The sequence below is a fragment of the Dipodomys spectabilis genome, unplaced genomic scaffold, assembly GCF_019054845.1.
Source record: "Dipodomys spectabilis isolate Male_0828 unplaced genomic scaffold, ASM1905484v1 ptg000163l, whole genome shotgun sequence".
NCBI classification, from domain to species: domain Eukaryota; kingdom Metazoa; phylum Chordata; class Mammalia; order Rodentia; family Heteromyidae; genus Dipodomys; species Dipodomys spectabilis.
Window position 1 is genome coordinate 20,026,649 of NW_024870840.1, and position 27,767 is coordinate 20,054,415.

General features: G+C 59.5%; 1 protein-coding gene across 2 annotated transcripts; it reads right to left on the minus strand.

Annotated features, from left to right (window-relative positions):
* Window positions 1-933: 933 nt before the first annotated feature.
* On the minus strand, window positions 934-26,971 carry Tmprss6 (transmembrane serine protease 6). Of its 2 annotated transcripts, XM_042693261.1 has the most exons (18): window positions 26,776-26,971; window positions 22,600-22,733; window positions 22,169-22,236; window positions 21,496-21,680; window positions 21,225-21,266; window positions 18,477-18,681; window positions 15,352-15,488; window positions 14,251-14,363; window positions 13,937-14,046; window positions 7,217-7,362; window positions 6,715-6,813; window positions 5,828-5,941; window positions 4,927-5,043; window positions 4,475-4,643; window positions 3,322-3,632; window positions 2,659-2,685; window positions 1,436-1,572; window positions 934-1,151 (listed from the first exon to the last, which is right to left on the minus strand). In XM_042693261.1, the coding sequence occupies exons 1-18, from the start codon at window positions 26,969-26,971 to the stop codon at window positions 993-995; spliced, it is 2,469 nt and encodes an 822-aa protein (XP_042549195.1). In that variant the 3' UTR covers window positions 934-992. The 2 variants fall into 2 exon arrangements, with proteins under 2 accessions (XP_042549195.1, XP_042549196.1); XM_042693262.1 differs by lacking the exon at window positions 2,659-2,685 and having other exon boundaries at window positions 3,361-3,632.
* Window positions 26,972-27,767: the final 796 nt, after the last annotated feature.

A 27,767-nucleotide genomic window follows, 5' to 3' on the forward strand; every position in this document is an offset into this window, starting at 1 on the left:
CCGGGAGGTCTTCAGCCCCCAGGTCCTAAACCACCCTCCATCCCAGCCCACTGCCTTTGCCTCCTGGGATGGCCTTATGCCCCTTGGTTGCCCTTGAGCCCCAGCCCACGGCGCGTCCTTCCCACCCGCGTCCCCATCCTCTCTGGTTGCCAGGTGTAGGGGGTATGGACGAGGGGCACGGGGGAGCAGGAGACCCACGCTGTGCCTCCAGCCCCGGTGCCCCCACGAGGACCACCCTGTGCTGCCTGGTGCCCGCAGACTCTCGAGGTTCCCGAGGGGGCCGCCACTCTGCCCCTCCCCGACGCTGACCATGGCCTTCCTCGAGGTTCCCAGAGACTTTGGCAGTTTTCCTGGAGGCTCCAGCCCCCGGTAGCTCCACGGGGGCAGCAGGCCTGCTCGGGTAGGGACAGGAGGCAGTGTGGGGCCCACTCAGAGGCCAGGTGGCTGGGTCAGCCTTTTATTCACGGGGCAGACAGCTGGCCCCTGGTGATGTGGAATCCCGGTGGTGACAGACTGGGGGGAGCAGGGGTCCCGCCGGTGGGGCTGCCCCCGCCCTTTGGCTTACTTGGCAGCTGGTCCCCTGGGCATTCCCCAAGGCTCTGTGGGTCCCCTGTACCCCCCTCCAAGATAGGCCAGGGACTGCCCAGGCTGGAGTCTGCTGTCAGGAGCCGGCGCCCCAGGTGACTCTGTGTGCCCTTAGGGACAGGGATGTTTGACACTGAAGGGGGGGTCTGGAAACAGAGCCCTCCACTGAAGCCCCACCCCAAGTCATTGGGTAGGAGGAAGGAGCTGGAGGAGAAAGGGCCAGAGGTGAACCCAGGCTGGGCTGGGCCCGTGGGCTGTTAGCTACCAGCCGCAGCCAGTCTCCCCCTCCCGGTGCCATCTCACGGCAGTGGTCAGGACGCCGTTCAGTCTCCACGTGGCTACCTGTCCCCAGAATACTTGTTCCTTGGCCTGCTGGGTGCCCGGGGCTCCCTGGCCAGGCCAGCTCCTCAAGTCAGCACCTGCTGTATCCAGCCCATCACCCCCGTGATGCGAGTGTAGACTCCAAAGTAGTTGGGCCGGCCACAGCCCAGGCCCCAGCTGACCAGCCCGGCCAAGAACCAGCGGCCGCTGGGCTCCTTGCAAACCAGCGGACCACCAGAGTCACCCTGAGAAGAGCAGACGGTTGTGTCAGAGGGGACAGCAAAAGTCAGTGACCACTGGAAACCATCTACTGACCAGCCAAGACCAGCCTGGCCTGGCTGCCAGCGGCTCCTGGCCATGTGTCCCCCGCCCCCCACCCCCGTGCTGCCTCTGCCTTCTCTGTGGCAGCCACCTCCCTCCAGGTGGCCTCTGGCCTGCGTGACCCCGTGCCTGAGGGGCAGGGGAGGGGCCTGGGTGTGAGCTGAGCCCCCCGCCTCCCCCTGCCCTCGCTGGCACCCGCGGAAGTCACCTGGCAGGCGTCCTTCTTGCCTTTGCGGTAGCCGGCACAGAGCATGCGCGGGGTCACCCGGTAGCGGTAGGCCTCACTGCACAGGTCCTGCGGGACCAGCTGCACGTCCACCTTCTGCAGAACGTTGCTCGTGGGGCCTGCGAGCGTTGCAGGGCAGACATGAGGGCCGAGGCTCCCGGAAGCCCGGCCCTTCCCCCCGTGATGCTCCTCATCTCTGCCCACCCTCCCCTACCAGGCACAGCCCTGGCCCCTCTGTCATTCTGCTCCCTGTGGCTGGTGGAGCCCCACTCAAGCCTGTTAGTGTTTTCCTCCAGCACCTCATTGCCTTCCACCTGCCAGGGTCCCATCTGGGGTGTACCCCTGCCCTGGCAAAGCTCCCCACCCCCCTCCGCTGCGGGCTGTCCACAAAGCACAGACGGAGTCCTCCCGCCCTGCAGTCCCCCAGCTTCCCCAGCAAGCTCTGTACACACTGGCGCCGAATGGCACCCAAGGGCTACAGGTCTGATGTGGGCCTGGGTGCCGGTTTTGAAGCTGGTTCTCAGGTGCACTTGGGGAGAAGGCCTGCCCCTTGTGGTGCCCCGAAGGCTCTGCCTGCGCTTCCCTCCATCTTCCCACACACCCCTGCCCCTCCACCACGCTCCCCTCGCGCTGGCAGTGGACCTCATTCTCAGGCTGAGTCTGACCCAGGTACCTTTGCCTAGGACACCGCCTGCTCCCCTGGGTGCTGCCTGCTCGTCCTTGGAGCCCAGGGCTGCTGTGTCCTGTGTCCACCAGTGTCCCACTGTCTCCTGTGTCCCCTAACCCTATGGCTCTCAAGAATGTTCTTGCTTTATCCCCTTTGCCTGCCTTGATCCCAGCACATGGTAGGTGCTCAGGAATGTGTTGATGAATGAATTAATGACCCAATCCTTGCATTGCTACCGCTCTTTGTGTTTTCAAAGTGTCCAAGAGATTGCCTGTCTTTACAACTTGGGGGTAGAGGTGTGGCTCGGTGGTCGAGTGCTTGCCCAGCATGTGCAAGGCCCTGGGTCTGACCCCCAGCTCTGCAACAAACTCAGCCACAGCTGCCCTCCTCCCTCCTGACTGGAAAGCACACATTAAAGCCGCACTCAGAGGTTTTAGAGCAAGTCTGCAGCCAGCTAAGTGCACATTAGAAGCACTGGGGGCACCTGAGATGGTGGCTCCCATCATGAAGGGTACGGGGCAGGAGCCTGTCTCTGAGCAGCAGCAGGAATCCCCAGGCCTGGATCCTGGGAACCAGTCTCTGTCCACCTGGCTGGGACTCGGAGCCTCTTTATCATCCACAACATGTGCCACAATGCATGTCCCTGAATCAGGCAGGGCACATGGAGTCCTGTCCCCCTAAAAATCCGATCTGTGCTGTTGAAGACCATCCTTGCAGTGCGTGTCCACGAGTGGAGGAGCCCTGAGCCTGTCCCCGTGTCCTCTGCTCACGCCCGGTCCCCTAGGTGCTTTTTTTTTTTTTTTGATTGGTCATGGGGCTTGAACTCTGGGCCTGGACGCTGTCCCTGAGCTCTTCAGCTCAAGGCTAGTGCTTTACCACTTGAGCCACAGCACCACTTATGGTTTTCTGGTGGTTTATTGGAGATAAAGGTCTCATGGACTTTCCTGCCCCAGCTGGCTTAACCATGATCCTCAGATCTCAGCCTCCAGAGTAACTAGGATTACAGGCGTGAGCCACTGGTGCCCAGCTCACCTAGATTCTTAAAATGTCCTTCCAGAAGAAAAGGAGGGGCAGGAAGGTAGAGGGCAGAGCCTATCGTGATCGCATTACTGATTTTGTTCTCTGAAAGCCTGCCCAGCCCTGGGGCTCACCCCAGCCTCCTCCACGCCCGTGTGGGCACCCGTGCTACCTGCCGCTTCACGCATGGCCCCTCCCCGCGCGGGCCCGGGGCCTCGCTCACCGCCCTCTCGCAGGGCGCCCCAGCCTGTGATCCAGCAGTGCAGGCCCGGCTCGAAGAAGTGGGAGCGCGCAGGCAGGCAGACGGGGCGCACGGAGGCGGAGCGCACCACGGGGTGGTCCAGCCGCAGCAGTGCCACGTCGTAGTCGTGGCTGTCCTCCTCGTGGTAGGGGTGCAGCAGCAGGCGGCTCACCTTGAAGGACACCTCGCCCGGCCAGCGCGAGTTCTGCCGCACCTTGCCCAGGAACACTGTCCACAGCGCCGGCGAGGCCATGCTGGGGTTCGGGTGGGGGAGGGGCCCTGTGACAGCCAGCCACCCCCGCCCCCTCCCGCCTCCCTGTCCGCCCTGCCCTGCCCCCATCAAGGCTGGGGCTCAATGCAGGGAACTCCACCCTCCACCTCAGTCCCAGCTTCACAGAACCCCTAAGATGCAGGGTGTAGCAGACCCGGCCCAGTGCCAGGCACCCCACAGCTATTTCTCTCCTTTTCTGCGGGTCCACTTTACAGACTGGGGCTGCTGGAACTCTTCCCAAGCTGCATGCAACCTGGGGTGTGGTGGGAGCTCCCTTCACCTTGAGGACAGTGGGGAGTCGGAGCAGGGTTAAAGACACCCATCTGGAGAGAGCTAGCCGGTGCCTGCAGAGGGCGCTAGAGGGCTGCCTCTGCCATGGGAGGGGCCTGGGGGATTTGGAGACCAGATGGGGCGGGGGAAGGGAGGGGAAGCACCAAGCAAGTTCAGCCAACCAAGTGGATGGGCAGAAGGGCTCAGCTAGGTGCCAGATGAGGTGTCACGGGGGCATCCCAGACCCGCCCTTCCTTCCTGTCACAACTCATCATGGAGGGGGCATGGGGGCAGCTTTGCCCGCTGCTGTATCCCCAGCATCCAGCACACACTTGGCCCGTAGTAGGAACACAGCAAATACTGCTGAATGCGTAAAGGACTGAGGGAAAGAGTCACAGACACCACAAGAAGGGCACAGAGCGGTTGAGCAATATGCCAGCAACACAGAGCTGGTCAGGTGGAGCCTGGGCTCTTCCCATCCCTCCCGTCCACTCCATCCGCACATCCTCACCTCCTCCCAGCTCCCCCTCTCCCCCGGCCCAGCCACCCTCTCACCTGTCCTCCTGGAAGCAGTGGGCTGCCGTCACCACCCAGCGGTCGGCAATGAGGGCCCCACCACAGATGTGCCGACCTCGAACCTGAAGGCTGGCCTGCCACGGCCACTCCCCCTCTGAGGACACTGCCCCGCCCACGATGCGGCTGGACGGCCCCTGAAGGCCACAGTCTGGGGAGGGACGGGGGGGGGGGGGAGGGGGGAGACAGGAACAGAGGGACAGAGAAAGAACAAATGAAGAATAGTGAGAGGCCAGTCGGCAGAGATGGAGCGAGATGGGAAGGCATGTGGTAAGAGATTCTCTCCAGCTGCCCTTGGAGGACCCTGCCATGCCACCACCCCTCCAGCTTTCCCAGGCCCCTGCTGCGCCCTTTCCCCCTGCAGCTTTGGGTGGGGAGAGATTCCCCTCCCTGCCACAGCCCCCCGTCCGCCACACACACCAAGTAGTGCTTACCACAGTGGAGCTCATCCGAGCCGTCCCCACAGTCCTGCCGGCCGTCGCACTCTGGGTTGGGCTTCCGCACGCAGCTCCGGTCCTCACACTGGAAGGTGAAGGTCCCACAAGGCACTCCTGGCGTGGAGGGGTGGGGGCAGGCCACCGAAGGTGGGACTCTGAGCCCCAAGGACCCCTTCCAAAGTGAGGCCCGGGAAAGTGGCACCAGGAGAGACCAGGAGACTAGGGGAGGGTCTCCTGAAGGGTCCCCAGAGCCTCCCCTAGGCTCTTCGGCAGGCAGGGCCTGGCTCCCCACCCCGAGCTGGTATGAGAGCACATCTCTGTGTCCCCTCTCGGGAGGGAGCTACTGAACACATAGCAAAGGAGTGTGCACAGGAACAGAGGCCGTTGGACAGGTCAGTAAATGGATGGCTGAATGATTGTACAAATCAATGGACAGATAGGGTGATGTTGGAAACCAGAAGATGGATGAGTCGGGTGGGTGGGTGGGTGGGTAGATGGATAAGTGATGGACAAGAAGGCAGGTCAGTGGGCGGGTGGATGATGGATAGATGGGGAGATGCATGGATAAATAGGTGGGTGGATGGATGGATGATGGACAGGAGGGTAGGTAGGGTAACTGGCTGGATGATGGATAGATGGAGGGATGCATGGATGGATAGGTGAGTGGATGGACAGGCAGATGAATGGATGAGGGTGGATGGATGGGGTGGGTGGGTGCGTGGATGGATGGATGGGTGATAGGCGGTAGGGTAGGTGGCTGGATGATGGATAGATGGATGGACAGGTGCATGGATGCATCGGTGATTGGACAGCCAGGTGGGTGGATGGATGAAGGACTTACTGGCATAGCTCAGAGGAGGCTTGCAGAGGGCTGGAGTGAGGCGGGACCCTTCCCTACCTTCCTGGCACTGCTCTTCATCACTGCTGTTGAGACAGTCGGGCTGCCGGTCGCAGACTCTGGACATGGAGATGCACGTGCTGTCCTCGTGGCACTGGAATGTGGCTCTGCAGACTGCGGGGGACAGAGCGTGGCAGGTGGGACGGGGCCGAGGGCCAGGCTGGGAATTGGCGCCGCCCCTGGAACACGCACTGTACCACACTGTACCGATCTCAAGTCCTCCGCGCTGGGTGCCTGGCTCTCACAGCAACTTGCTGAGACAGCCCCTCTCCCCTTCCATTACACTGGTGGTAACAGACCTGACATGACCTGTCACGGGTGACCTGGCTGAGCACCAGGAAAGGAGCCCCTTCCTAGCCCCCTGGTGGGTTCCTCCAGAGGGTGCACATCCCCCTCTCTGACCTCTCTCCCCATAGACTAAAAACAAGGGGTGTGCTAGAAGTGTCTCCTGCGTGGCCACCTGGATGGTGGCTGTAGGAGCAGGAGCCAGAATTTAGGAGAGAGCTATTGGTCTGGGGAAGCAGCAGGACCCTGAGCTGCACCCCAGGGCTAGGCAGGAAGAGTTGGCAGCAGCCCCTCTGGGCTCCTGGTGTGGAACGGTAGGAGAATTCTCACTTTCCCTGAGGACCTCCCCCTTCGTGGCCCGGCCCTCTCCCCTCTCCCCCGCCACCCATGCTCCTCTTGGGACACCTGGCCAGGGCAGATGGCTGATCAGGAGACCCAGCCTGTCGCTGGCACTGCCCCGTGGTGGCTCACTCTGCTTCCATCTTGTCCGCTCAGCACAGTGACAATCCCTCACTTCTGGGGTGCTCATAATTGGGGAGCGTAGCTCAGCGCAGTGCAGGGAAGCGGGGCGCGAGGAGGGCGGGGCGGGCGAGCCTGCTCACCACAGTTTCTCTCATCCAGGCCGTTGGGGCAGTCCTTGATGCCATCACAGGCCGGGACACACAAGCCATTCACAGAGCACAGGAACTCTCCCGGGCAGGCTGGGCACCCACAGACAGCCACGGAAACAAGGAAGGCACCGTTAGGATACGCACCCTCAGGCAACACATGCAGAGATGCATGCTCCTCTGTCCTCACACAGGCATGGCAAGTGCCCACAGACATCTGCTTCTGGGCACCTGGGTACACAATGGTTCCAGGTACCCACATCCAGACACACGCACAAAACATGCCTGTGGATAGACGAGCGTGTATTTGCCTTTGAATACACATTGCAGCCTGTACCTGCTACACCCAAAGCCGTGTGCATCTGTGTGCTCGTGTGTACATGCGCACACACATACACACACACACACACGTAACGCAGTCCCTCCTGTCCAGGAGGCTGCAGGAGAGGCCGCGGGGGTTCAGGGACAGGGGCTGAGCTCTGCCTCCTGTACTCACGGTCTGACTGGTTGTACAAGCTGTAGTGCACCTGCACGCCGGGTCCCGTGAGCGAGATCTGGGATGTGAAGTTGATGGTGATGCCGGCGGAGGCTGCCACGGGGATCCTCTCGGCATAGGGCTGCAGGGTGCGCAGGCCACACAGCCTGGGGGGGGGGGCAGAGGTGACTCAGGGACACAGGGGCTGCTTTCCCAGTTCAGGGCAAAGCACAACCAGGGTCCATGCGCAGACAGGCCCCCCCAAGCAATGGGGAGCTGCCGCCCCCCCCCACTCCTTCTCTCGATTTCTACTCACTCTCAGAGCTATCTTCTAGAAAGCAGCCTGGCTGTGACAGCCCCTTTGCTCTGGGGCCCTCAGTGCCCATCCCCCTCCCCGCCCCCATCCTTCCACAGTCTAGATTCCAGCCAATCACTGGTGAGCTGAGACTCTAGCAAGAAAGGGTTGTCCCTGAGGCTTGCTCCTCCTACTCATTTGATTAGGAAACGATCACCTGGGTCTACCTGGGATCTGGCAACGCCTTCCACAGGTCAGGAGAAGCTAGGGACCCTGGCTGCCCTGATGGGAGGGCTGTGCTGTTCTGTGTGGGGTGAGGGGCAGCTGTCTCCCCATCTGAGCACTGGCTGGGCTGGCGGGCTGGCTCCATAACCCTGGTGGGTTCTGGGACTCTCTGGGCTCTAGGGTCCTTTCTCTAGGACCATGTTAGAGTCCACGGGCTGCTCTCCTAGTAGGGGTCATCCAGGTGACCCCTCTGTCCCTGGGGGAAGATGCTCTGTTCAAGTAAAAGATGGGGGGGGCAGCTGCCACAAGGAAACAGATTCCCCAGAGGCCAGGAGGGAGACTTCCCATCTCTGGGCTGGGTCAGGGCACCCAAGAATCCTCCATATCGTGGTGGGACCCTCCCCACAGAACAGCTGCTCATCCATCCCAAGTGCGAACGCCTCCCAGGGATGACCCCCAGGGAAGGGAGCACCCCACGAGCAAATAGGAATGACTGCCAGGGGGGAGCTGTACTCCAAATGCAGGAAGGCCGAAATGGCCCCCGGATGGGAAAGTAGAAAGAGCCAGGTGGGGAGTTTGCCCTGTATGGTGGGGCTGTCCATCACACAAACCCCTCCTACCGCCAGCTGGCTGTCTGGTCCCTCAGAATTCCAAAACAGGCAGTGCACCAGTGGCTCACATCTATAATCCCAACTACTCAGGAGGCTGAGATCTGAGGATTGTGGTTCAAAGCCAGCCCGAGCAGGAAAGTCCATGAGACTCTTATCTCCAATGAACCCCTCCCACCAAAAAAAAAAAAAAGCATTCCATCACAAGAGGAGCACTCAACAGGCCAGAAACAGTTAATTCATTGGTCACTGAGTACGTGCCCTGGGTGAGACGCAGGGGCTCAGCCTCTCGCCAGCACCTCTGCCATCAGCACCAGACCCCGGACACTTGGGACAACTCCACCTGCAGGGACAGTCCTCGCCCAGCAGAGACGCTCCTGGGGGCGGGGTGAGGATCCAGACTCTACAGACCCCAGGGAATCTGGGTGCCTCATTTTCACTGCAACACGAACCCCTTGCACCACCCCCTCCTGCTACCGAGGCCTGGCCAATACTCCAGCCTCTGCATAGGTTCACCTGGCTGTGCTCATGACTTTAAACCCAGTAGCCATTCTCAAAATGCAGTCCAGGGAACCCCATGGTACCAAAAACCACTTTCATAGTAATACTCAGCTACCATTTGCTTTGTCTTCCCCCATTCCCCCTCAACAACCACGGTGCAACTTTCCAGAAATGCAGTATATGCTAACACAGCCAACTGAAGGCAGAAGGAGACAGGAAGACCCACTTGTGGGCTTTTAAGCCCATGATTCGAGAAAGTAATACAAAGATGTAAGATAGTATTTGTATCATGAAATGTTTTTGGTTTTGGAGAAATATAATTTTTCATAAAATGTTACTTACGTTAACATTTCATGGGTTTATTGTCATTTTAAAGGAATTACAATAGCTGCCCTTGAAATGGGGGGTTATGTATATCTATATATGTATACATAAAAATATAGTACATAATATATAGGGTTATATAACACATATAATCTATATCATATATAATTATCTCATATCATATATATTTATATGATAAAGCTAAATTGGTTGATGGTAATAACTAAGAACAAAACGGAGCAGTTATGGGGTTATCAAAGATCCTGAGCCCTCATCAATTATTTCTGGAATTTTCTACTTACTATTTTTAGATCACAGCTTACCATAGGTACGAGAGGCTGTAGACCAGAGCAACTACCATAATAAAGATTTCAAAATGTTCTCGGGTTTAATAACACTGTAACGATGGGCCTATCACCCGTCTAAGGAAAATCTGCTTTAGGAGAGCAATCATTTTAAAGGAGGTAAAAGGGTCGGGAGATAGAAACTGAACCCTGAACCAGGGTTTCCTGCCCCAGGATCCCCACAGCCAGGCTGCACCCAACAGGGATGAGGCCCCACCAGGGGGCGCCGCAGAGCAAGCCTGGCCCTTGTCCTTTTCAGCTAAGAAAACAGCTTTTTTTTTTTTTTGCAGTCAGCTCTGACAAATCTAGAATTCGCAGAGGGTGGGTTCACTGTTCCCCACAAGGCCATATGGAACTTGTGGAGACACAGGAGGTTTCAGAGCTGGTTTGAGGGAACAGAACATTTCAACCTGGATCAAGCTACATGGTTGTCCCATGCCAGGCTGGCATAGCCTTCCCACGGGACCCAACCCTGTACCCCAGCATCTTGTTCCCCAGACAGCCTTTGGGGGACACATTCCTCCTTAGTGGGAGACACACAAGAGTTCAAGGACTATAGCGCCTAACTCACCCCGAGTCAGTCACTGAACCTGAAGAGGGGCTTGTTTACAGGCGGTCCACAGACGTGGCATGATAACCAGGAGCTTCGGAATGCCTGGCGGGGTGAGAGGCCCCCAGTGCTGGGGGCGGGGCCCCGCATGGCCGGTTCACTGTCACCTCTCTGGGCTGGAGGTATTTCTCCCCCCTCCTGCCTCTCCTAGACAAGCAGCAGAGACGCCCTGAGCTTGGCAGCTCAGCCACCCCGCAGGAAGTAGAAAACTATGGGGTGGGTGGCTGGCTGGAAGGGTGGGAGGGGAGAGGAAGGGGGCGCACAGGCGGAGGGACAGGAAGGTCAGGGCAGCAGCGCTGACCAGGGGGCAGCGGCACCACCCGGGGGTGCCGCAGAGCCGAGGTGGAGGGCTGGCTCTGCCACCTGACACGTCGGGTGTGACCTTGGGTACGTGACTCAGCCTTGGCATGACAGGGTGACGTCCCCACCCCCAGCCGATGTTCCAGGTAGGACCCGAGCAGGCGGTTTCTAGGAAAACTTGTGCTGACGCGGCCAGCTGCAGGCCCAGCCCCGGCTGCCGCCAGTGCCATCCTCAGCATGGGCACCAGGCATGGTATGGCTATAGGTGGTTGCTGGCCACCCAGAGGCTTGGGGGAGCAGAAGGGTCAGGCCGGCCCCAGGGGGGCTCCCGTGGACCTGGGGAGGGGGTGGCTGCAGCTCTGTCTGACCTCATGGCTGGCAGTGATGGAAATGATCGGGCAGATCACAAGAGAAAGACGTCACAGCAGAGGAAGCCGGCGAGGGGCAGGTTCCTGGAAGGGGGTAAGCCTGAGCCACCGGGGAGAGAGGGTTCTGGGAAACCAGGTGGCCAGAAACTAGATCTCAACAGCACAAGTCGCTAAAGGGCACCGGGGCTCTGTCTGGCTACGTGGAAACAGGATGTCAGGAGAGGAAGACCAGGGACTCAGGGCAGCAGGTGAGGTGCCCAGCCAGCCTTCCTTATCACTGCGCTGCCAGCTGCTCAGGGAGGCTCAGACCCCTCTGCCATGAGGATGGCCTCTGGCCTCCCCACCCCCCAAAGCCCCTCCCCACGCGGCCGCCCCCGTCCTGCCTCCGCCACCCACACCCAGCAAGTGCTAGCTCATTCACAGAACTTTCCAGCATCCAGCCACATGGGGTGATCATTATCAAACACCACGGCACCCCAAGGAGGGCCGGCCTGGGGCTTCCGAAACTGAAGGTGGCCACTTGCGTCTTCCCTCCCATGCCAGGCACTGGGTGAATGAATGCACGGATGGATTTACCCAACGGGTCTGTTACAAAAGCCAGGGCGGCTCTGTCTTACCGTGTGACCCCCTGGCCATGTGATGCCAACACAAGGCCTCACCTAGAAGCTGGGCAGATGCCAGCTCTGGGCTCTTGAACTTCGTGACCTCTGCAGCTGTGAGGCACACGAACCTCTGTTCCTAACACACGACTCTGACTCTGACATTTTGTCCTCGCTACAGAAAGCAGACTTGGACGCTGCATCCGCTTCCCGTGCCTTGCTGAGGCCAAAGGAGAAGGCAAGGTAATGCCTTTAGCTCCAAGCCTGCCGGGTGCTGCCGGAGAGCCCGTCAGCAGTACCACGCGGAGCTGGGCCGTGTCTGGGCCGGCTTTTTACTGTTTTTCACTCTTTGATGTTCACGCCTGGAATCTGGGGCCTGATGCATGCTGGGCAGGTGCTCCACCACTGAGCCATGCCCAGCCCTCACCCTCGCCTTGGACATGAGTTCCCCCCACCCCCCACAGCCAGGAGAGGAGAGTCCTTGCCCAAGTAGGAAGCAGAAGTTCTGGATTGTGGGTCCCTGTCACACTTACCCCCACAGGTGACAGGGGTGCCCAGCGTTCCAGCAGAACCCCGATGGCCAGACTCCTGTGAGCATCGTCCACCACCCCAGAGGGAGGCGAATGCTGGATCTGCCTGGCCTCACTCTGCCACCCCCCCCCAACCCCGCCATCGCACCCTGAAATCCATCCCCAGCTTAAAGGCAGAGAAGACAAGGATAGACCCTAGTCCTCCGTAGGCCTCAGTTTCCCTACCTGTTCAGTGGCAAGGACTAGGCTGGATGACCAGGCCATCACACACGGTTCAGATCAGAGGGTCAGAAATGGTGGGGATGGGGGAGACTTCCTGCCCCCGCTGGAATGGAACTTGGGCCTCTGGCTCCACCTCAGCCCTTTGTTAACTTTTAATGAAGATTCTCCCATCCGAGTTTCACATTAAAACTCTTGTGATGCACGCCTGTAATCCCAGCTACCTGGGAGGCAGAGGCAGGAAGATGAAGGCCCAGACAGCCCTGAGTAAGAACTAGGAACCTTGCTGGAAAAATAACTAAAGCAAAAAATGGACTGTAGGCATTAATCAGGTGGTAGAACGCCTGCCTGGCAAGCACGTGGCTCCAGAATTCAAACCCAGTAATGGCAAAAAAATACAAACAACAGCAACAACAAAATCCACCCTATCACACCCTCGCCCCGATCCTCACCAGCTCCTCCCAGCTACAGGCCCCATGTGGCAGCAAGGGTGACCCACGCACGTGTCACTGTCTGTGGTTGGAGACGATGCAGGCCCGACTGTGGCCCCACCGGGTGCCTGCTCTTCCTGGAACCCCCCCCACACACACACCCTTCCCTAGGGAGGTGACCATTGCTGATGCCGGCTGGGCACAGACTCCCCTGAAGATCAACTCTGCAGAGCCCGGTCCCCATCACCGCTCCCCACAGGGCTCTAAGACACCAGAGAGAAGGACACAGCGCAACTCTGCACCTCCATTCACAGAACCTGCGCCACGGGCCAGCTCCTGTTACTCCTGCGCCACGGGCCAGCTCCTGTTACTCCTGCGCCACGGGCCAGCTCCTGTTACTCCGGACTTGGCCCAGCGGGGTGAGCCCCGCACCGCTCAGCCTGGGTGAGGGTGAGGGGCTGGGCATCCACGACGGGCAGGGTGGCCCTGACACCTTGGTTCTGGCTGGGCCTTTGAGCAGACAAGCGACAGTGCAGTAGCAATACACAGAATCCTAGAAAGCTCCAGCCTTCCAAAGAGGTTCAAAATTTGTGAAGCCAAGAAATCAAGCCATCTACTGTTGCGTTTTAAGTTCACCCGTCAGAGCCCGAGGCCACGCATGGGAAGGGAAGTAGAGCGGCTGCCTCCAGCCTGGACTCTCCACTGGCAAGGTGAGCCTTCACACCTGGGGCCGGCCCCCTCACCTCACCCCTACTCAGCAATGGCGGTTTCAGACTCCCCCTCCTCCCCATACTTCTCCCTCCCCCACAGTGGGATCCGGGCACCTCCTTCCAGTCCTCCTGCCCCTCTTGTCCGCTCCCCAGTGGCCGCCACCCCTTCTTCCTTCGGCCAATCCACAGAGCGTCCAGCGTGCACACACGGACAAGTGGTGCCTCCCAGGATTTCCTAGTTCCCTCCGCTCCCAGCAGAGGAGAGATGTCTGAGCCCCTGCCCACCCCCCTTTGTCCTGCGGGGGAGGGGGCAGGGACCAAAGCTCCCAAGATGGGGTCTGTCTCTGCGGTGCGGAAGCACTGGGGCTGTGACCGGTGCGGAAGCACTGGGGCTGTGACCGAGGCCGCGGGTACTCCGCGTCTTGGCCCCGCCCATCATCTCCACAGACTCCATGTCATCCATGTCAGGGTGTCTGACGGGCTCAGCACCCAGGTGAAGCGGCCGGCCCATCCTGACTGCAATGCCACCCAAGCCATCAATGTGTGCCTCAGGCCTCTCAGAGGCCCTAGGAGGAGAGATGGGGCCAGAGGCTGAGTCCAGCATCTCCTCAGCTGGCCCCTGGGGCCTGGCCGTGGGCCCTGGGGGAAGAGGGGGATCAAGGAGCCCCTCGGTGTACCTCCTGTCCTGGATAGTCCACTGGCCCTGCGTACAGGGCAGGTCGTACTTCTGCCTCCGCAGGGCATAGGCGTCAAACCACAGGGCCAGGCCGTAATCCAGAGATGGCACCTGGGAGAGAGTGGCAGGTCCCCACGTGACCCACGGCGCCTGGGCAGGTTGGGGCATCCACCTTCCCAGAGAGAAGATGGACCACCAGGACAAACAGGCATCGCTGTGGTGCACAGGAGACCCCTCCCCCGCCCGTCCAGGCCCCAAGGGCCCCAGGAAGGCACTCTGGGCACAGGGTGGGTATCCGGAGGAGGCGGGGCTCACCGTGAGATGCCAGGAGCAGTGGGTGCTGGGCGAGTAGTAGCTGGGGAAGTAGGGGGTGCTGAGGACACCCTGCAGGTCCAGGCGGCCCTCCAGGGTCAGGTTCACCTGGCAGGCTGGGCAGGAGAATGGCCAGTAGGTTAGGCCGAGTCCCTGGGCCCACCCCACCATGCTGCCCATCAGGCTAGGGTCAGCGAGCACCCCAGCACCCCACTGCCTGAATGGCCAAGTGTGATCCGGTGCGACCGTGTGAGGGCAGCCTCGGTTTCCTTATCTGCAAAATGGGGACCCCGGAAGTACTCCATAACTATCAGCCACTGACGGTGGTGGCCCCGCACGGAGCAGTTCACAGGTGGGTTTGCCAACTGGCCAGCCTCAGCTGTGGCAGCTGGGGAGGGAGTCTGTCTCCTTTTCTAAGACAAGGAGGGAGAAGGAGGCTTGGCGGAGTCACCTGGGGCTCCCTCTGCTGCCCATAGGGCTAAGGCTGCCAAGTCCCCTCACCGCCTCCCCTCCTGTCTGTGCCAGAGAAACCAGGAGAGGCCAGCTGGGGGCCATGGCTGGACCTCCTAGCGTTGGCCTGGGAGGGAGGGGCACTGGGAAGGAAGGGGAGGGGCGGGGAGGGGAGGGAAAGCATGCCTCCCTTCCACAGCTCCAGAAAAGACTCTGCCATCCAGGAGCCAGCCGGGCACAGAGTGGGGTGGGCAGGTGGAGGGCCTGTGGGGTCTGGGGAAAAGCCACGGGTGCACATGGGCAGGGGAGATCTGCCCTTGACACCTTCTCCAAGGGCTGAGGATGGCCTGGGGCTGAACCTGCCAGTTCTCAGGCCTGCTGCAGATAGACAGACAGACAGACAGGGCTGGTAGGGAGGAGGAGAGAGTAAGAAAGAAGCAGGGATACAGTGAGAGGAGGGGAAGGAGGAGAGAGGGGAGAAAAGAGGAGAAGAGAGAGGAGGCCAAAGGTTGGATGGGGGGAGGGGCATGAGGAAGAAGATGGGAGAAGCTTTTTATGGGAGCAGGCAGCAAGCCAAGGAGCTTCTAGAACCTTCTCTCTCCTGAGAGTGTGTCTTTTGTCCCACCCCTCCTCCCCTCCCCAAGGACCCCTCACCCTGGAAGGCCACAGGCTGGACAGAGAGCGTGAAGGGGTCTAAGTAGCTGTACAGGCCTTTCTTCCACACCACAGCCATGACGGCACCTGACGCCAGGACTTCCAGCACGGGCTCCTGACGGCTGCAGCCATAGACCCTGGAAGAATGGAGAATGGTTCGAGCGAGGCCCAGGTCTACACGAGGAGGGGGCAGGGAGAGCCCCACAGAGCCCCCAGGAGGGTTGAAGAGGGTACATAGGGCCTGGACCCCTGGTCCACCTTCTCTGAGTCCTGGGGACCAGCTGGAGGTCCTCTGAAGGTCAACCAGCTCCCCAGAAAGAGAGGAGCAGACTCCAGGCTTGGTGCTTACAATCCAGCTGTGGCAGTGACCTTGTCCCGCGGGTCCCCCAGGCTAATCAGTCTCCTGGCAAGGAGACCGGGCTGCCGTCCTCTTGGGCTACCCATCTTAACCCCTGACCTTTGGGGCTAGGTCAGGGAGAGAACATGTGTGTATCATGCCTAGGGATCCCAGGACCCCCCCAGCATCTACTCTGAACTTGGTTCCTGGGAGACTCAGAAGAAGCAAGCAAGGCTAGCATGTTGGCATCCCAGAGTAACTGAAGTCCCATGTCAGCCGTGATCGACTGTCTCCCGGGCTTGCTGAGGTCAACTGCTTGCTTTCCAGACAGACAAACTTACGCCCCACCTATCACTGGCAAGGAGAGGCATGTGCTGGACCCCTCCCACACATGTGGGTGCTCCCCACATGCCAGGGGGGTCCTAATTCCCCCATCCCTTTACCTAAACAGACCAAGATGCAGGAAACTGGCCACCCTGGCTTCACAGCTGTCTCCTGCAAGCCTACTGTATGTTGACCATAGGGTCTGGCCAAAGGCATCCATGGGAGAAATAGAGGCATCCATGGGCGAGTACCTGAGCCCCTCCACGAGCCTCAACTCTGCACCCCAGGAGCCTGGCAGAGGATCAACCCCCCACCAGGGAACCTGCCCTCACTGCTACCTTTTCCATCTTGCAGTGGTAGCCACAGACCCTGTCAAAGCCCTCTCCCCATTCAGCCTTCAGCACTGACCTGCTCCTCCCCCTATGGTGCCCCCACCAGCTCAGCCCACCTCCCAACCTCAGCCTCCAGGAAGGGGAAACCCTAGGGCCCTGTTGGGCCTGAGACTGGCTGCAGGAGATCTGACCAGTGTGCTTGGAGAATGAATGATGCCCAGTGGAAAACCGGGCTGTGTGGTTGTTGAGTGTCTGACCTTCTGCGGTAATCTTGTCAAAAGACAGAAGACAGTACCTGCATGTGTACCCCATTTCACTGCTTCCCGGATTCCTTTACCCAAACTACCGATCTTACTGCTTCCTGGTACCCTGTTATCTACCTCTTGGAATCTGCCCCTTTGTTTGTTTGCTTGTTTTTATTTTTGCCAGTCCTGGGGCCTGGACACAGGGCTTGGGTGCTGTCCCTGAGCTTCTTTTACTCAAGGCTAGCACTCTACCACTTGAGCCACAGCATCACTTCCAGCCTTTTTTGTGATTAATTGGCAATAAGAGTCTCATAGACTTTCCTTCCCAGGCTGGTTTGGAACCCTGATCCTCAGCCTCCTGAGTAGCTAGGATTACAGGCTTGAGCTACCGTTGCCTGGCTTGAATATGCCCCTCTGCTCCATTCCCTTCTAGAACAATCTGATACTATAAAAGCAGAGGGCCTGGAGACTTCTTTGGTTTAACCATATCTGCCAGTTATATCCATTCCTCATCCTATGGGAGTACTGGAATATTAATTATTTAATATTAAAATATTAAATATGAGCTGCCACTGTATGGAGATTTCTTCATCCATTACCCAGGTTATCTGTTGGTTGGAACTGGCACCAGGAGATCCAGGAGGCCCTTCAGCTTTGTGGGGGGCCTCAGCTCTTACTATTGGGGACTCTCTGCAGTAACTTTCACCAACTCTTGTAAAGGAAGTATAGAGCTCAGAAATGAGGAACGGTGTTCCGACTGGGGGGGGCCTCTGCCCATTAAAGTCTTGTTGGCCCCAACACAGCCCTGGGGTGCGAGTTTGAGGACCCCAGTCACACCCCCCCACACACACACATACACAAGGGAGTGATGCTGGTGTCCCCATGAACAGGGGGATCTGGAAGCAGGCTGAGGGAGCGCACTGGAAGGCCCCAGGAGGAGCCTGGAAATCAGATGGCGCCCAGGGCCTCTGAGCTTCTCACACACCAGCCAGATCAGGGTCACAGGAGGCAAGGAGCAGGGCCCTGGGGCCTCAGAGCTGGATTCTCAAAGGCTTGGGGAGCATGGTTCCCGGCTCACATTAAGGAGAGCTTTAATCTGCACATACAGAATCTTCTCCCTCCATCTCCTGCAAGTTGAATACACACACACACACACACACACACACGCACGCACCACCCTTGCCCACCCACCCCCGCCAGCAACAGCAGGTCCTGGTGCCTGGCACAAAGTATACAACCACCATTGCAGCCTGGCCCATCTTCTGCAAGACCGTAGAGGAGAAGGGGGCCAGACCCTGGGTCCAAGGCCACTTCCAGCCCATCCCTTTGCCCCACCCTCTACCCCCTGCCCTTCTGTCCTCACCCCATACTCCATGTCCCAGGGCCTGACTCCTCTGTTCATGACCTTTCAATGGCTCCACTTACCAACCGCTGAACTCCACACTGCTCCTGGTATTGCTGGGCCCCAACTAGACCATCTAGAATGATGGTGGTAATGGCGGGCATTGGCTGTACCTGAGGAGGGTGGCACTGACCCTGGCAGGTGCACCCATGTCCCAGTTGAGACAACCAAGGCTGGGGGAGGGGGAAGGGGAGGAGGAGGCAAAGCCCTATGCCTCCTAGGAAGCCACAGAGGGAACTGGAGGTCCAGACTGCTGCTAGACTCTGGAGAACTCCAACAGGCCGGAGGGCCCCACAGCCTCAGCCTTAGAACAACCGAGGCTTAGGGAGGGGAATGGGGTGCCTGTGGCACATCACCCTTTCCAGGCTCCTCTTTTCCTCCCCTCTAGGCTAGATCCCCAGCTCTGAGGTCACTACCCCGGCCTCAACGCCCTGAGTGTGACCTCTGATCCCCCAGGTCCCTCCATTGTCTGCCTCAGGACTCACGAGGTGATGAGCCGCTTCTCTAGGGGCCCGGCCACGTCATACATGGCCAGGCGGTCTCGGCACTCAGCTAGCATCCACTCGAGTCGAAGCTTGAGCATGAGGTCCTCGGGGCCCTGCAGATGCCACAGGCAGCTGGAGGCCAGCTGGTCGGGCCCCTTCAGCCGGAGGGCCTGGCCCCGGCCCACGTAGGTGTAGCGGTAACAGCCTGGAGCGGGGAGGGACAGACCCCAGAGGGAAGAGGCAGACACTGTTAGGCCAGGATGCCAGGAGAGGGATGTCACCAGCGTGCCTCGCCCACCTTTCTGTCTCCCTTCCGCCTCTCCATCCATTCCCTCATCCATGCACTCCTCCACAGTCAATCATTCACTCACTCAGCAAGCTCACTCAACTCTGCATGCCACATGAACCCAGAGAGAGGGAAGGCTGGGCGCTGGTTGGAGGACAATAGCAGGTAAGAGCCAAGGCAGGCAAGGAGGACTCTGGAGGCAATGGCTCCGAGCACGGCCTGAGGGTCTCAGTGTGAGCAGAGGCCACATCCAAAACTTCAAGGGCCCTGAGTACCCAGCATGCATTGCAAGGCAAGCCTGGCCTGGAGGAAGAGCTCAGAAAGCCATCCCAGAGGGTCCCAGTCGTCACCTGGCCCTGAGCCACTGTGCCCAGGGGCTCCAGTGGGCACTAAGACAGGCACAGAAGGATGTCCAGAGACATGGGGACACCCACAAACCAGAGGCAACACGGTGCAGGCCAAGCCACACTCGCACCCATGCATGAATGTAAGCAAGCGGATGGGAAGCTGGGCCCGCAGAGCTGCAGCTGGTCCTAGCTTCCTTCCAGTCTCTACCTCAATTTCAATTCCCACCAGAGCCCAGCAGGGCTGTCCTGGGGTGATCCCAGGCTGACCATGCTAACTGCTGCCTGGGACTTCCAAAGGAGCTATTTCAAAGCAGGCAGACTAGACTGAGACTGTAAAAGACGTCGAATCTGCACTTGCTGAGACGCACCCAGTTCTAACGTGGGCCTATTAGCTAATAGAAGGTAGAAGCCAAGCTTGACATCCCGGTGAAGTCTCTTGTCTCTTCCTCTTTCTGTCCTGCAATCCCCTTGGATTCCAGGAAGGACAGGACTGAGTGACAGCATCTTAATGACAAAAGGATCAAAAACTGTACCCAGGGAAAGATGAGCAGAGCCTGGCAGGACAGAGCCTCCTCTTCCCTCCCCCCTCCCCCAATGAGGCCGGCGACCTGGAATGCGACAAAGCATCTTCTGGGAACTAGACAGCCCCCTCCAGTGCACCTTCTACCCTGCCCCTGTACCTCCTCTGTTTGAACCTAAGGCTGCCTCTGCACCTAAAGATGAACTGAAGCGCTCACTCTGCCTCTCCAGGTGGTGACAGGAAATGGCTGGACTACCATGCAGAATGCGTGGAGTTGGGCTCCTGGCCTAGAACTTTGTGACAGGGCCTCAGACTCCCATAGCCCAGCCCAGGAGGAAGCAGAGGTCTCCTCGGAACTCACAGGAATGGCCCAGGGCAGGGCTGGGCTCTGGAGTCCCTGCTTCCTTGTCTGCACCCTGGCCAGTATTTCTCAAGGTGCTCAGCCACCTTGATGGGCTGGGATTCCCCTCCCCACCCCCCAAGCCCATCAGCACATCCCGAGGCTGCAGGCTGAAGCGAAGACCTCAGAGCCCCAAGGGAGCTCCCTGCACTACAACAGGACAGTGCCCAGTCTGCATTTTTTAAGTTTTAGCTGTAGTTGTGCTTGAACTCAGGACCTTTTGAGTCTGCTAGGCTGGCGGGATAGTGCTGAACCTTGCCTCTAGCATTTTCTGAGGGTTATTTTAGGGCTAGGGCCTCACTGCTTGCCTTCTTAGGCTTGCTGCCATGGGCCACCGTGTCCAGCTTCACTCCCAGGGGGAAAGAGTCTTGTGAACGTCTCTGCCTGGGTTGGCCGGGACCTGTGAACCTCCTGATCGCAGCTTCTCATGTCACTTGGGTTGACAAGCTCATGGCCACTGCACCCAGCTATAGGTTGAGAAGCGTCGGGGCTGGGAGGGAATCCCATTAAACTTTTCTAACTTAAATCCTGATTCTCGGCCTTGCAAAAGTAGCTAGGATTATAAGGATCATATAGAGGTGTGAGCCACAGGTAACTACCTGACTCCAGTCTCTGATTTGATTTTTTTTTTTTTTTTGGAAGTTGTGCCTTGGTCGCCAGCATGCCCTTCCACCAACCATAGCAATAAGTGTGCACGTGGTTAGCAGGTCCGGAGAAGGGAAGAGCAGGAAAGGTCTCACTAAGCTTTCCCCCTGCCTCTCCCTGACAGGGGTTGGAATGCTCCTTCCTGCCTCCACTCTGGGTGGAAATTCCAGACGGTATAAAAAGAATGGGAACATTCAAGGGCTTGTGTTCAGGACAACACGGAAGTGTTGCCCAGCAGTGCACTGCACCACTCCAGGAGTCTACAGACCACTTCGTGGCAGCACCCTAGCTTGTGCACCGGGGTAACCCAGCCGCTCGACCTAACAGGCAGCACACACGTCCACGTACAAGACACACACTTGTTCACGCCAGCACCGCCAGCCTTGCTCTGAGTCCTTTGTCCAGCTCACCTGGCCTGGCCTGGTCCAGGGCTCCCAGTATCCACAATAGAAGCCACATGTCCCCCCCCAAAAAAAGAGGCCAAGGAAAACTTCAACACAAAGGAAAGTAGGAAAGGGAGAAACTCAATAAATAAATAAAAGTCGCGTACCCAGCGTGGAATTCAGCTCAACTATGTCTTTCACGCTGGTTTCTGTTAAAAAGGAAAGGGACAAACAAATAAGAACGGAACATAAAGTAAAATGCAGTGAAAAATAAAAAACAGGGGTGTGTGGCAGATCAGGGGATCAGAGCCAGGCTGGTCTGAGACTGCGTATGAATGCCTCCACCCGGCTCTCTGGCCTGGCTCTCCTGCTGGCTCTCCTAAACATCTCCCACACAGCCTCGCAGGTCCACACATGCATCCCCCTCCCAGTACTGACCGAGGATGACCAGGCCCTCGGGGTCCAGCTTGTACTCCTCCCTGTAGGAAACAGGGGCCGAGCTGTTGGCCACAGATAGCAGCTCCTCCACCAGCAGCGTGTGCACCACCTCGGGGCTCAGCATGGGCCGGCGGTGCTCCGGCATTTGGAGAATGAACCAGAAGAAGCAGGTGAAGGGCCCCTCCCTAGGACAGGCAAATGGGAGGGACAGAGGCTGGAGGAGACTTCGGGAGAGGAACCAACCATGGCCCGGGCCTCATGAGTGTTTCCAAGCCCCATATTTGTCTCTCCCCACCCTCACTACAGGAGAGGAAACTGAGGCACAGGAGGTCTGCTTGGATGCCATAGATCATGCAGGGAAGGGCTGAACCTGAGGCCCAGGCTGTCCATCAGCCCCTCCCACCCTGGCCTCAGCTATGGCTTGCCAGGCCCATCTGCGCCCACCACCACCACAGCACACCAGTCTGTCCACCAACCCCACCCCACCCCCACCCACCCCATGCCTATGCTTCACATGGGGAAACTGAGCTCAGAGAAAGGGGGCCGTAGGCAGGAAGCAAGCTCCCTCTCAGTCCCTCAGTTCCTCCATTTGCAGCAGTGCCCTGAGGCCTCTTCTGACCCATGCCCTGGGGACTGAAGTTGGGGGTGGGTTTGCTGGGCGGGGACAACTCACCCGAAGGAGTAGACAGAGCTGGAGTTGTAGAAAGCGCCCAGGCGGGTGCTGAAGATGAGTTCCTTTAGCTGCAAGGATTGCACCCCGCTAGTGACCTCGCCCCCTCAGATTCCCCCCCCCCCCGATCCTACAAACCTCATGCCTGGTCCCCTTCCCCGTTCCAGGCCAGGCTCTCCCTCCCCATCCCCATGTGCACCAGCCCCTTCACCCAGCCCCCTCTTCTCCTTCCAGGGACACAGGCACAACCAGCTCTTCTTAATACCCTAATGGTACCCACAGCCTCATGATGGGGTTCCAATGCCAGCGTGCTACCCAGACCTGCCCTGTCTAGCTGTCCAGTCTCCCGGTGCCTGAATGGAGCTGTGACCCTTCAAGCACCCCTACCAGGCCCCTGCTGCCCCTCTCTCCAGTCCCCCCTCCCCATTGCTTACCATCTTCTGGGCTTTGGCAGTTTCACTGCGGAAGGCGCTGGACTCCCTGCGGGCCAGGTCCTGGGAGAAGTGGCGATTGAGGACCCGGATGCTGCCGGCGTACACCTGGCTGACCGTCACCTCTGCCTTGTACCCTGCCCAGGAAGGAGCCACCCACTGGGTCACCACCCAGGGCACAGACAGAGGGGACACAACTCCACCCAGCCTCCCAGGTACCATCTTTGTCATTGTCACCAACCACAGGGGCATCTCCCCTTGATCTGATGACAGATCCTACTCTCTGCTGGCAGGAGAGAGATCCACACTGGACAGTGTCTCCCACGAGACACTGACAACCAGTGACAGATCCAGAGAACAGGTGGTGTTGAGCTCAGGACTGCCACATGGGCCCAGAAGGTCACGGGGTTGTGGGTTGGCTCCTCTGTGCTGCCCCACTCACGAAGTTGTAGGGGTGCGTGGAGTGTATTCATAGAACATGAGCTGGGTGAACGGGGAAGATGTGAATTGGAAAGAGGAAATGTGCAGAGGTCCTGAGGCTGAGGGATCATGATGATGATCAGGACTATAAAAGCTTAATTGGTGTGTGTGGGGGGGGGGGGGGGAGGGATTCACATAAGACCACACTGCCCCCAGTGCTGGAGTTTCACCCCCATGACAAAGGAAACTAAGAAGGGCTTAAGTCAAACGTGATGTCACTACGTTTCCAACTTGCAAAGACTGGCTGATAGAAAGAATAGATTCAGCCTAGTGCTGGTGGCTCATGTCTATAATCCAACTAACTAGGAAACTGAGAGGCTGAAATAGGAGTTTCCCAGTTTGAAGATAACTCAGGCAGACATGGTTAACCTCCAGTTAACCAGCAAAAAGCTGGAAGTGGAGGTGTGGCTGAAGTGGTAGAGTGCCAGCCTTGAGTGAAAGGTGACAGTGAGAACACAAGGTCCTGAGTTCAAGCCCCAGTACCGCGCAAGCGTGCGTGCACACGTGCGGGCACACACACACACACACGCGCGCGCGTGCACACACGCATGCGCGCACACATGTGTGGACCTATAGCCTTTACTGAAGAAATGTTGTGGGGTTTTTTGTTGTTCAAACCTGCTGTGTGTACAGACTGTTTTTTGGTTTCTGTTTTGTTGGTCGTGGGGCTTGAACTCTGGGCCTAGGTGCTGTCCCTGAGCTCTTCAGCTCAAGGCAAACGCTCTACCACAGTTTAATGAACTTAGAAGTACATCAGTGTAACAATTAGAAACAATAAGCCCAGAGCTGTGAAATCAGAAGTTGGAGTTCAATACGGAAGCGAAGAGAAGGTGGATGGGTAAGTCTCGCAGATGGGTAAAGTATCCCAGGCAGAGGGACTGGCAAGTGCAAAGGCCAGGAGGCACAGAGCTGCCCCATGGGGCTTCAGAGCAGCCCAGAGTGAGCGAAGAGGGGCAGCAGGAGGCCAGCTTGGGGGGAAGCAATGCGGGTGGAGGGCTCTGGTTTGACTGAGTTGGAGGGACCCTGGGGGTGGTGGAAAGGCAGGAGTAAGGCTTTTATAAAGCAATTCCTCAGCTGTTCTGTGGAGAAAGATCCACTGAGAAGGAGGGGACGGAGGAAGCGGAGGTCTTGATGAAAGGGCTGGAGGGAGAGGAGTGCTGGGGATCCCGCCTGCAGCTGGGGGGGTGCAGCGGCCTGGACAGGGCGAGGACGGAGGCGCCCCAGAGCCCCTCCCGGACGGCGCTGCACCTGGGGCGGAGCGGCCCTGCAGGTGGCTCTCCTGGAGGACCCGCGGGTCAGAGCTGACGGAATCCACGGAAGCCTCGGAATCCCCGGGGCGGGAGAGCCTGGCGGGAGGACCGGGGTGCAGAACGCACGCAAAGGGCGTGGTGACGTCCAGGAGGTGGGGCTCGAGCAAGGAGCTCCCGCTGGGAGGGGCGGAGCAAAGCAGGAAGAGGCGGAGCCCGCATGGGAAGAGGGCGGAGCCCGCGCGGTGAGTGGGCGGAGCCCGAGCGGAGGCGGAGCAAGCGCAGAGGGAGATGCGCCGTGTGGAGCCCGAGACGGGTAGGGGCGGAGCTCGAGCGGGGGCGGAGCCCGCGCAGAGAGGCGGAGCACGCGTGGGAGAGGGCGGACCCCGAGAGGGGGCGGAGCAAGCGCAGAGGGAGAGGGAGCCCGCGCAGAGAGGCAGGGCAGAGCCTGAGCGGGGAAGGGGGGGATGGGGCGGGGGGAAGGGCGGAGCCCGAGCGGTGGTGGAACTCGCGCGGGGAGAAGGCTGAACCCGAGCAAGGAAGGGGCGGGGCTCGAGCGGGGGCGGAGCACGCGCAGAGAGAGGCGGGGCACGCGTGGGAGAGGGTGCAGCGGGGGCGGGGCTTGCGCAGAGAGGCGGGGCACGCGGGGGCGGAGCACGCGCAGAGAGAGGCGGGGCACGCGTGAGAGAGGGTGCAGCGGGGGCGGGGCTTGCGCAGAGAGAGGCGGGGCACGCGGGGGCGGAGCTTGCGCAGAGAGAGGCGGGGCACTCGTGGGAGGGGGCGGAGCCCACGCTGCTCAGGCGGCTGGGCCTGCCGGGAAAGCTGGGCCGGAGGACGGGGATTCCCGAGAGCTGGACTTCGGGAATAGGCTGCGGGTAATAGGCTGCGACCGCGGGCTGTGAGGTCGCGGGCTGCTGAGGTCGGGAGGCCCTGGGCACCCCGGCAGCCTTCCACGCCTGGCCGGGGCCCAGCTCCCCTGCCCCCCGTGGCGCGCCCGGGGCCCCACGCGCGCTGAGCCGGCGGGCGGAGCCTTCCCCTCCCGATGCCTTGGTGGGGGGCGGCTCGGGCCCCGGCCCAGCCCGGGCAGGTGGCCGGCGGGAGCCTGGCCCCGCAGCCCCAGCCCGGCGCTCCTGGGTTGGGGGCGCCCGCGCGGTTCGGGGCGCAGGCTCCCCGCTCGTGGGGCGGGCGCACGGCGGGCCGGGGACCGCGTGGCCTCCGCGGGCCCTTGCCGGGCCCCAGCGCCCCTCGGCGGGCCTGGGATTCCCCCCCCTCCCCAGGCCAAGCCGGCCCTCCTGGCTTTCCCAGCCCCTCAGCCCCCTGCATCCCGGTGCCTGCCCTTATCACCAGGACGCCTTCACCTGCTCCGAATCGCGAGGGGGCAGGGGCTCAAGAACAATGACCGGGTGGATGAGTGAGTGAGTGAGTGAATGAGGAATGGCCGGGTGGATGAACGGGTGAGCGAATGGATGAACGAGCGAGTGAATGAGCAAGTGAATGACTGAATGAACAAGTGAGCGGATGAGCAAATCAATGGATGAGCGAGTGAATGAGCAGATGAATGGATGAATGAATGAGCAAATCGATGGCTGAATGGATGAACGAGTGACTGAGCACATGAGTGACCAAATGAACAAGTGAGTGAATGAGCACATGAGTGACTGAATGAACGAATGAATGGGTGAACGAGTGAGTGAGCAAATAGAGGCGTGACAACGAGTGAACGGCCGGGCCAGTGGGTGCGAATGAGTGGCTGAAGCTACAGCCACGGTATTCAGGGAGCCTTTCCCCAGCGTGTGCTCTACCTCAGTCAATACGACGCCATCATTCTGAGAAAGACACCAGCTGCTCCATCCAGAGCATGGCAAGAGGAAGGAAAGAGCACCAAGACTGCTCCTGAGACTCCAGGTGGCCAAGTGAGGGCCACGACACCAGGAAAAAGGGCCCGAGTTAGAGAAACCCCCTCCCCACACAAGGCCTGCTGCTGTTCCAGTAATCCCCTTTTTCCCCCATTCAAACAGTCCTGGAGACCAGAGGTCACAGCACTGTGGTGCCCTCCCCAGAGGAGCACGCAGGCTAGGCTCAAGTGAGCAGAGGCACTAATTGGTATCAGGCACCAGCAGTGCCCCTGGGCCTCCTGCATCTGAGCCAGCTGGGCTGGCTCGCAGCCTCAGGGGCCACCTGGAGGAGCTGGCTGGCAAGGGCCAGCCGTGTTTACCCTCCCTGGGTGTGAGAGAGCCCTCCATCTCCAGCTGGTGGAAGCAGGAAGCAGACCTCGAGCCCCTCGGACACAGCCCAGCACGCCCACCGCATGGGTACAGAGACAGCTCAGGAGTGGAAGGGCCTTGCCCAGGATCAGTCAGGGAGTGGCTAGACATTTCGGGACTTCGAACCTGCCCGCTGTGCACCCCACAGCCACCCCTCCCTGGGTGACCAGGTGAACCCACATAGTTACCTAGGAAGTACCAGAGTATCACCCCCGCCGATGCCAGTGCCGCCAGGGCCAGCCACAGCGGCGCCAGGCGGAGGTAGTCCCGGGCCTTCTTCTTGGTGTCCTTGGTGCCCCTGAACATCCCCTCCGGCTCTGCTTCCTCTCCATCACCTCCATCGCCCTGTCTGCCTGCCGCCTGGCGGGCCTCAGCCCAGGGCATCCTGGTAGGAAACAGCAAAGCTAGGAGCCAGCCTGGCACTTTTTTTGGGGGGGGAGGAGCCTTTGCTGAGCTTTGGCCCAGGTGGGCCCAATCCCACCCTCACATTGCCCCTACCTTTCCCTCCCTGTGGTGCCGCTGACCCGATAGCCACAGACAGAAGTGGAGCACATGGGTAGAAGATTCCATAAGCCTGCCTCAGTTTCCCCTCGGTGCACAGTGTGGCCAGTGGGCTCCTCATAGCACCTTTCCCTGGAGCCCTGAGCCTGCCCTGTGCCGGGTCAGCCTCTTTCTCCTCAGACTCTTAGTCTCTTGAGGCCGAGGAAGTGAACAAAAGCCAATGTCCGCTTTAATGACCTCATTAATCCATGAGTCACCCAGGGAAGCTAGGCTGCTGTCCCCATGCGATCCTGTTCCTCAGCCCGGGCACCTCAGACGCCTTCTCCCATGTAAACTTCCGAGTACCTCTGGGTGCTCTGCCTCTACTGAGGAAACTGGGCCAAGCGTATCCTAGCAACAGCTTGGTCCAGGGATTTCCAGGCCTCATCTTCCCAGTGTGGCCCTGACATCTGACAGATGAAGAAGCTGAAGCCCAGAGAAGCTAAGGCTCTTGTTCAGTATCACACAGCAGCAGGGGAGGGTTGGGGGTTAGGAGCTGAGACAGGCTGCCGTCCACCCCATCATTACCATACATCCAGTGTGCACAATGCCGCCACAATGCCGCTTTGACCCCTGAGACTGCTTGGGGACAAGCCTTCAGAAGTGTGGGGACCCTTCCTAGGCCATTTGCTGCCAGGAC

Bases quoted from the DNA above. Each gene is read 5' to 3' on its own strand.
- Tmprss6 (XM_042693261.1), bottom strand. From the start codon at position 26,971: ATGCCCTGGGCTGAGGCCCGCCAGGCGGCAGGCAGACAGGGCGATGGA. The intron at 21,267-21,495 runs GTCAGTACTGGG...CCTTTTTAACAG, and splicing joins CGAGGGCCTGGTCATCCTCG to AAACCAGCGTGAAAGACATA. The intron at 7,363-13,936 runs GTACACCGAGGG...CCCCCCCCCCAG, and splicing joins TGGACTATCCAGGACAGGAG to GCTGTGTGGCCTGCGCACCC.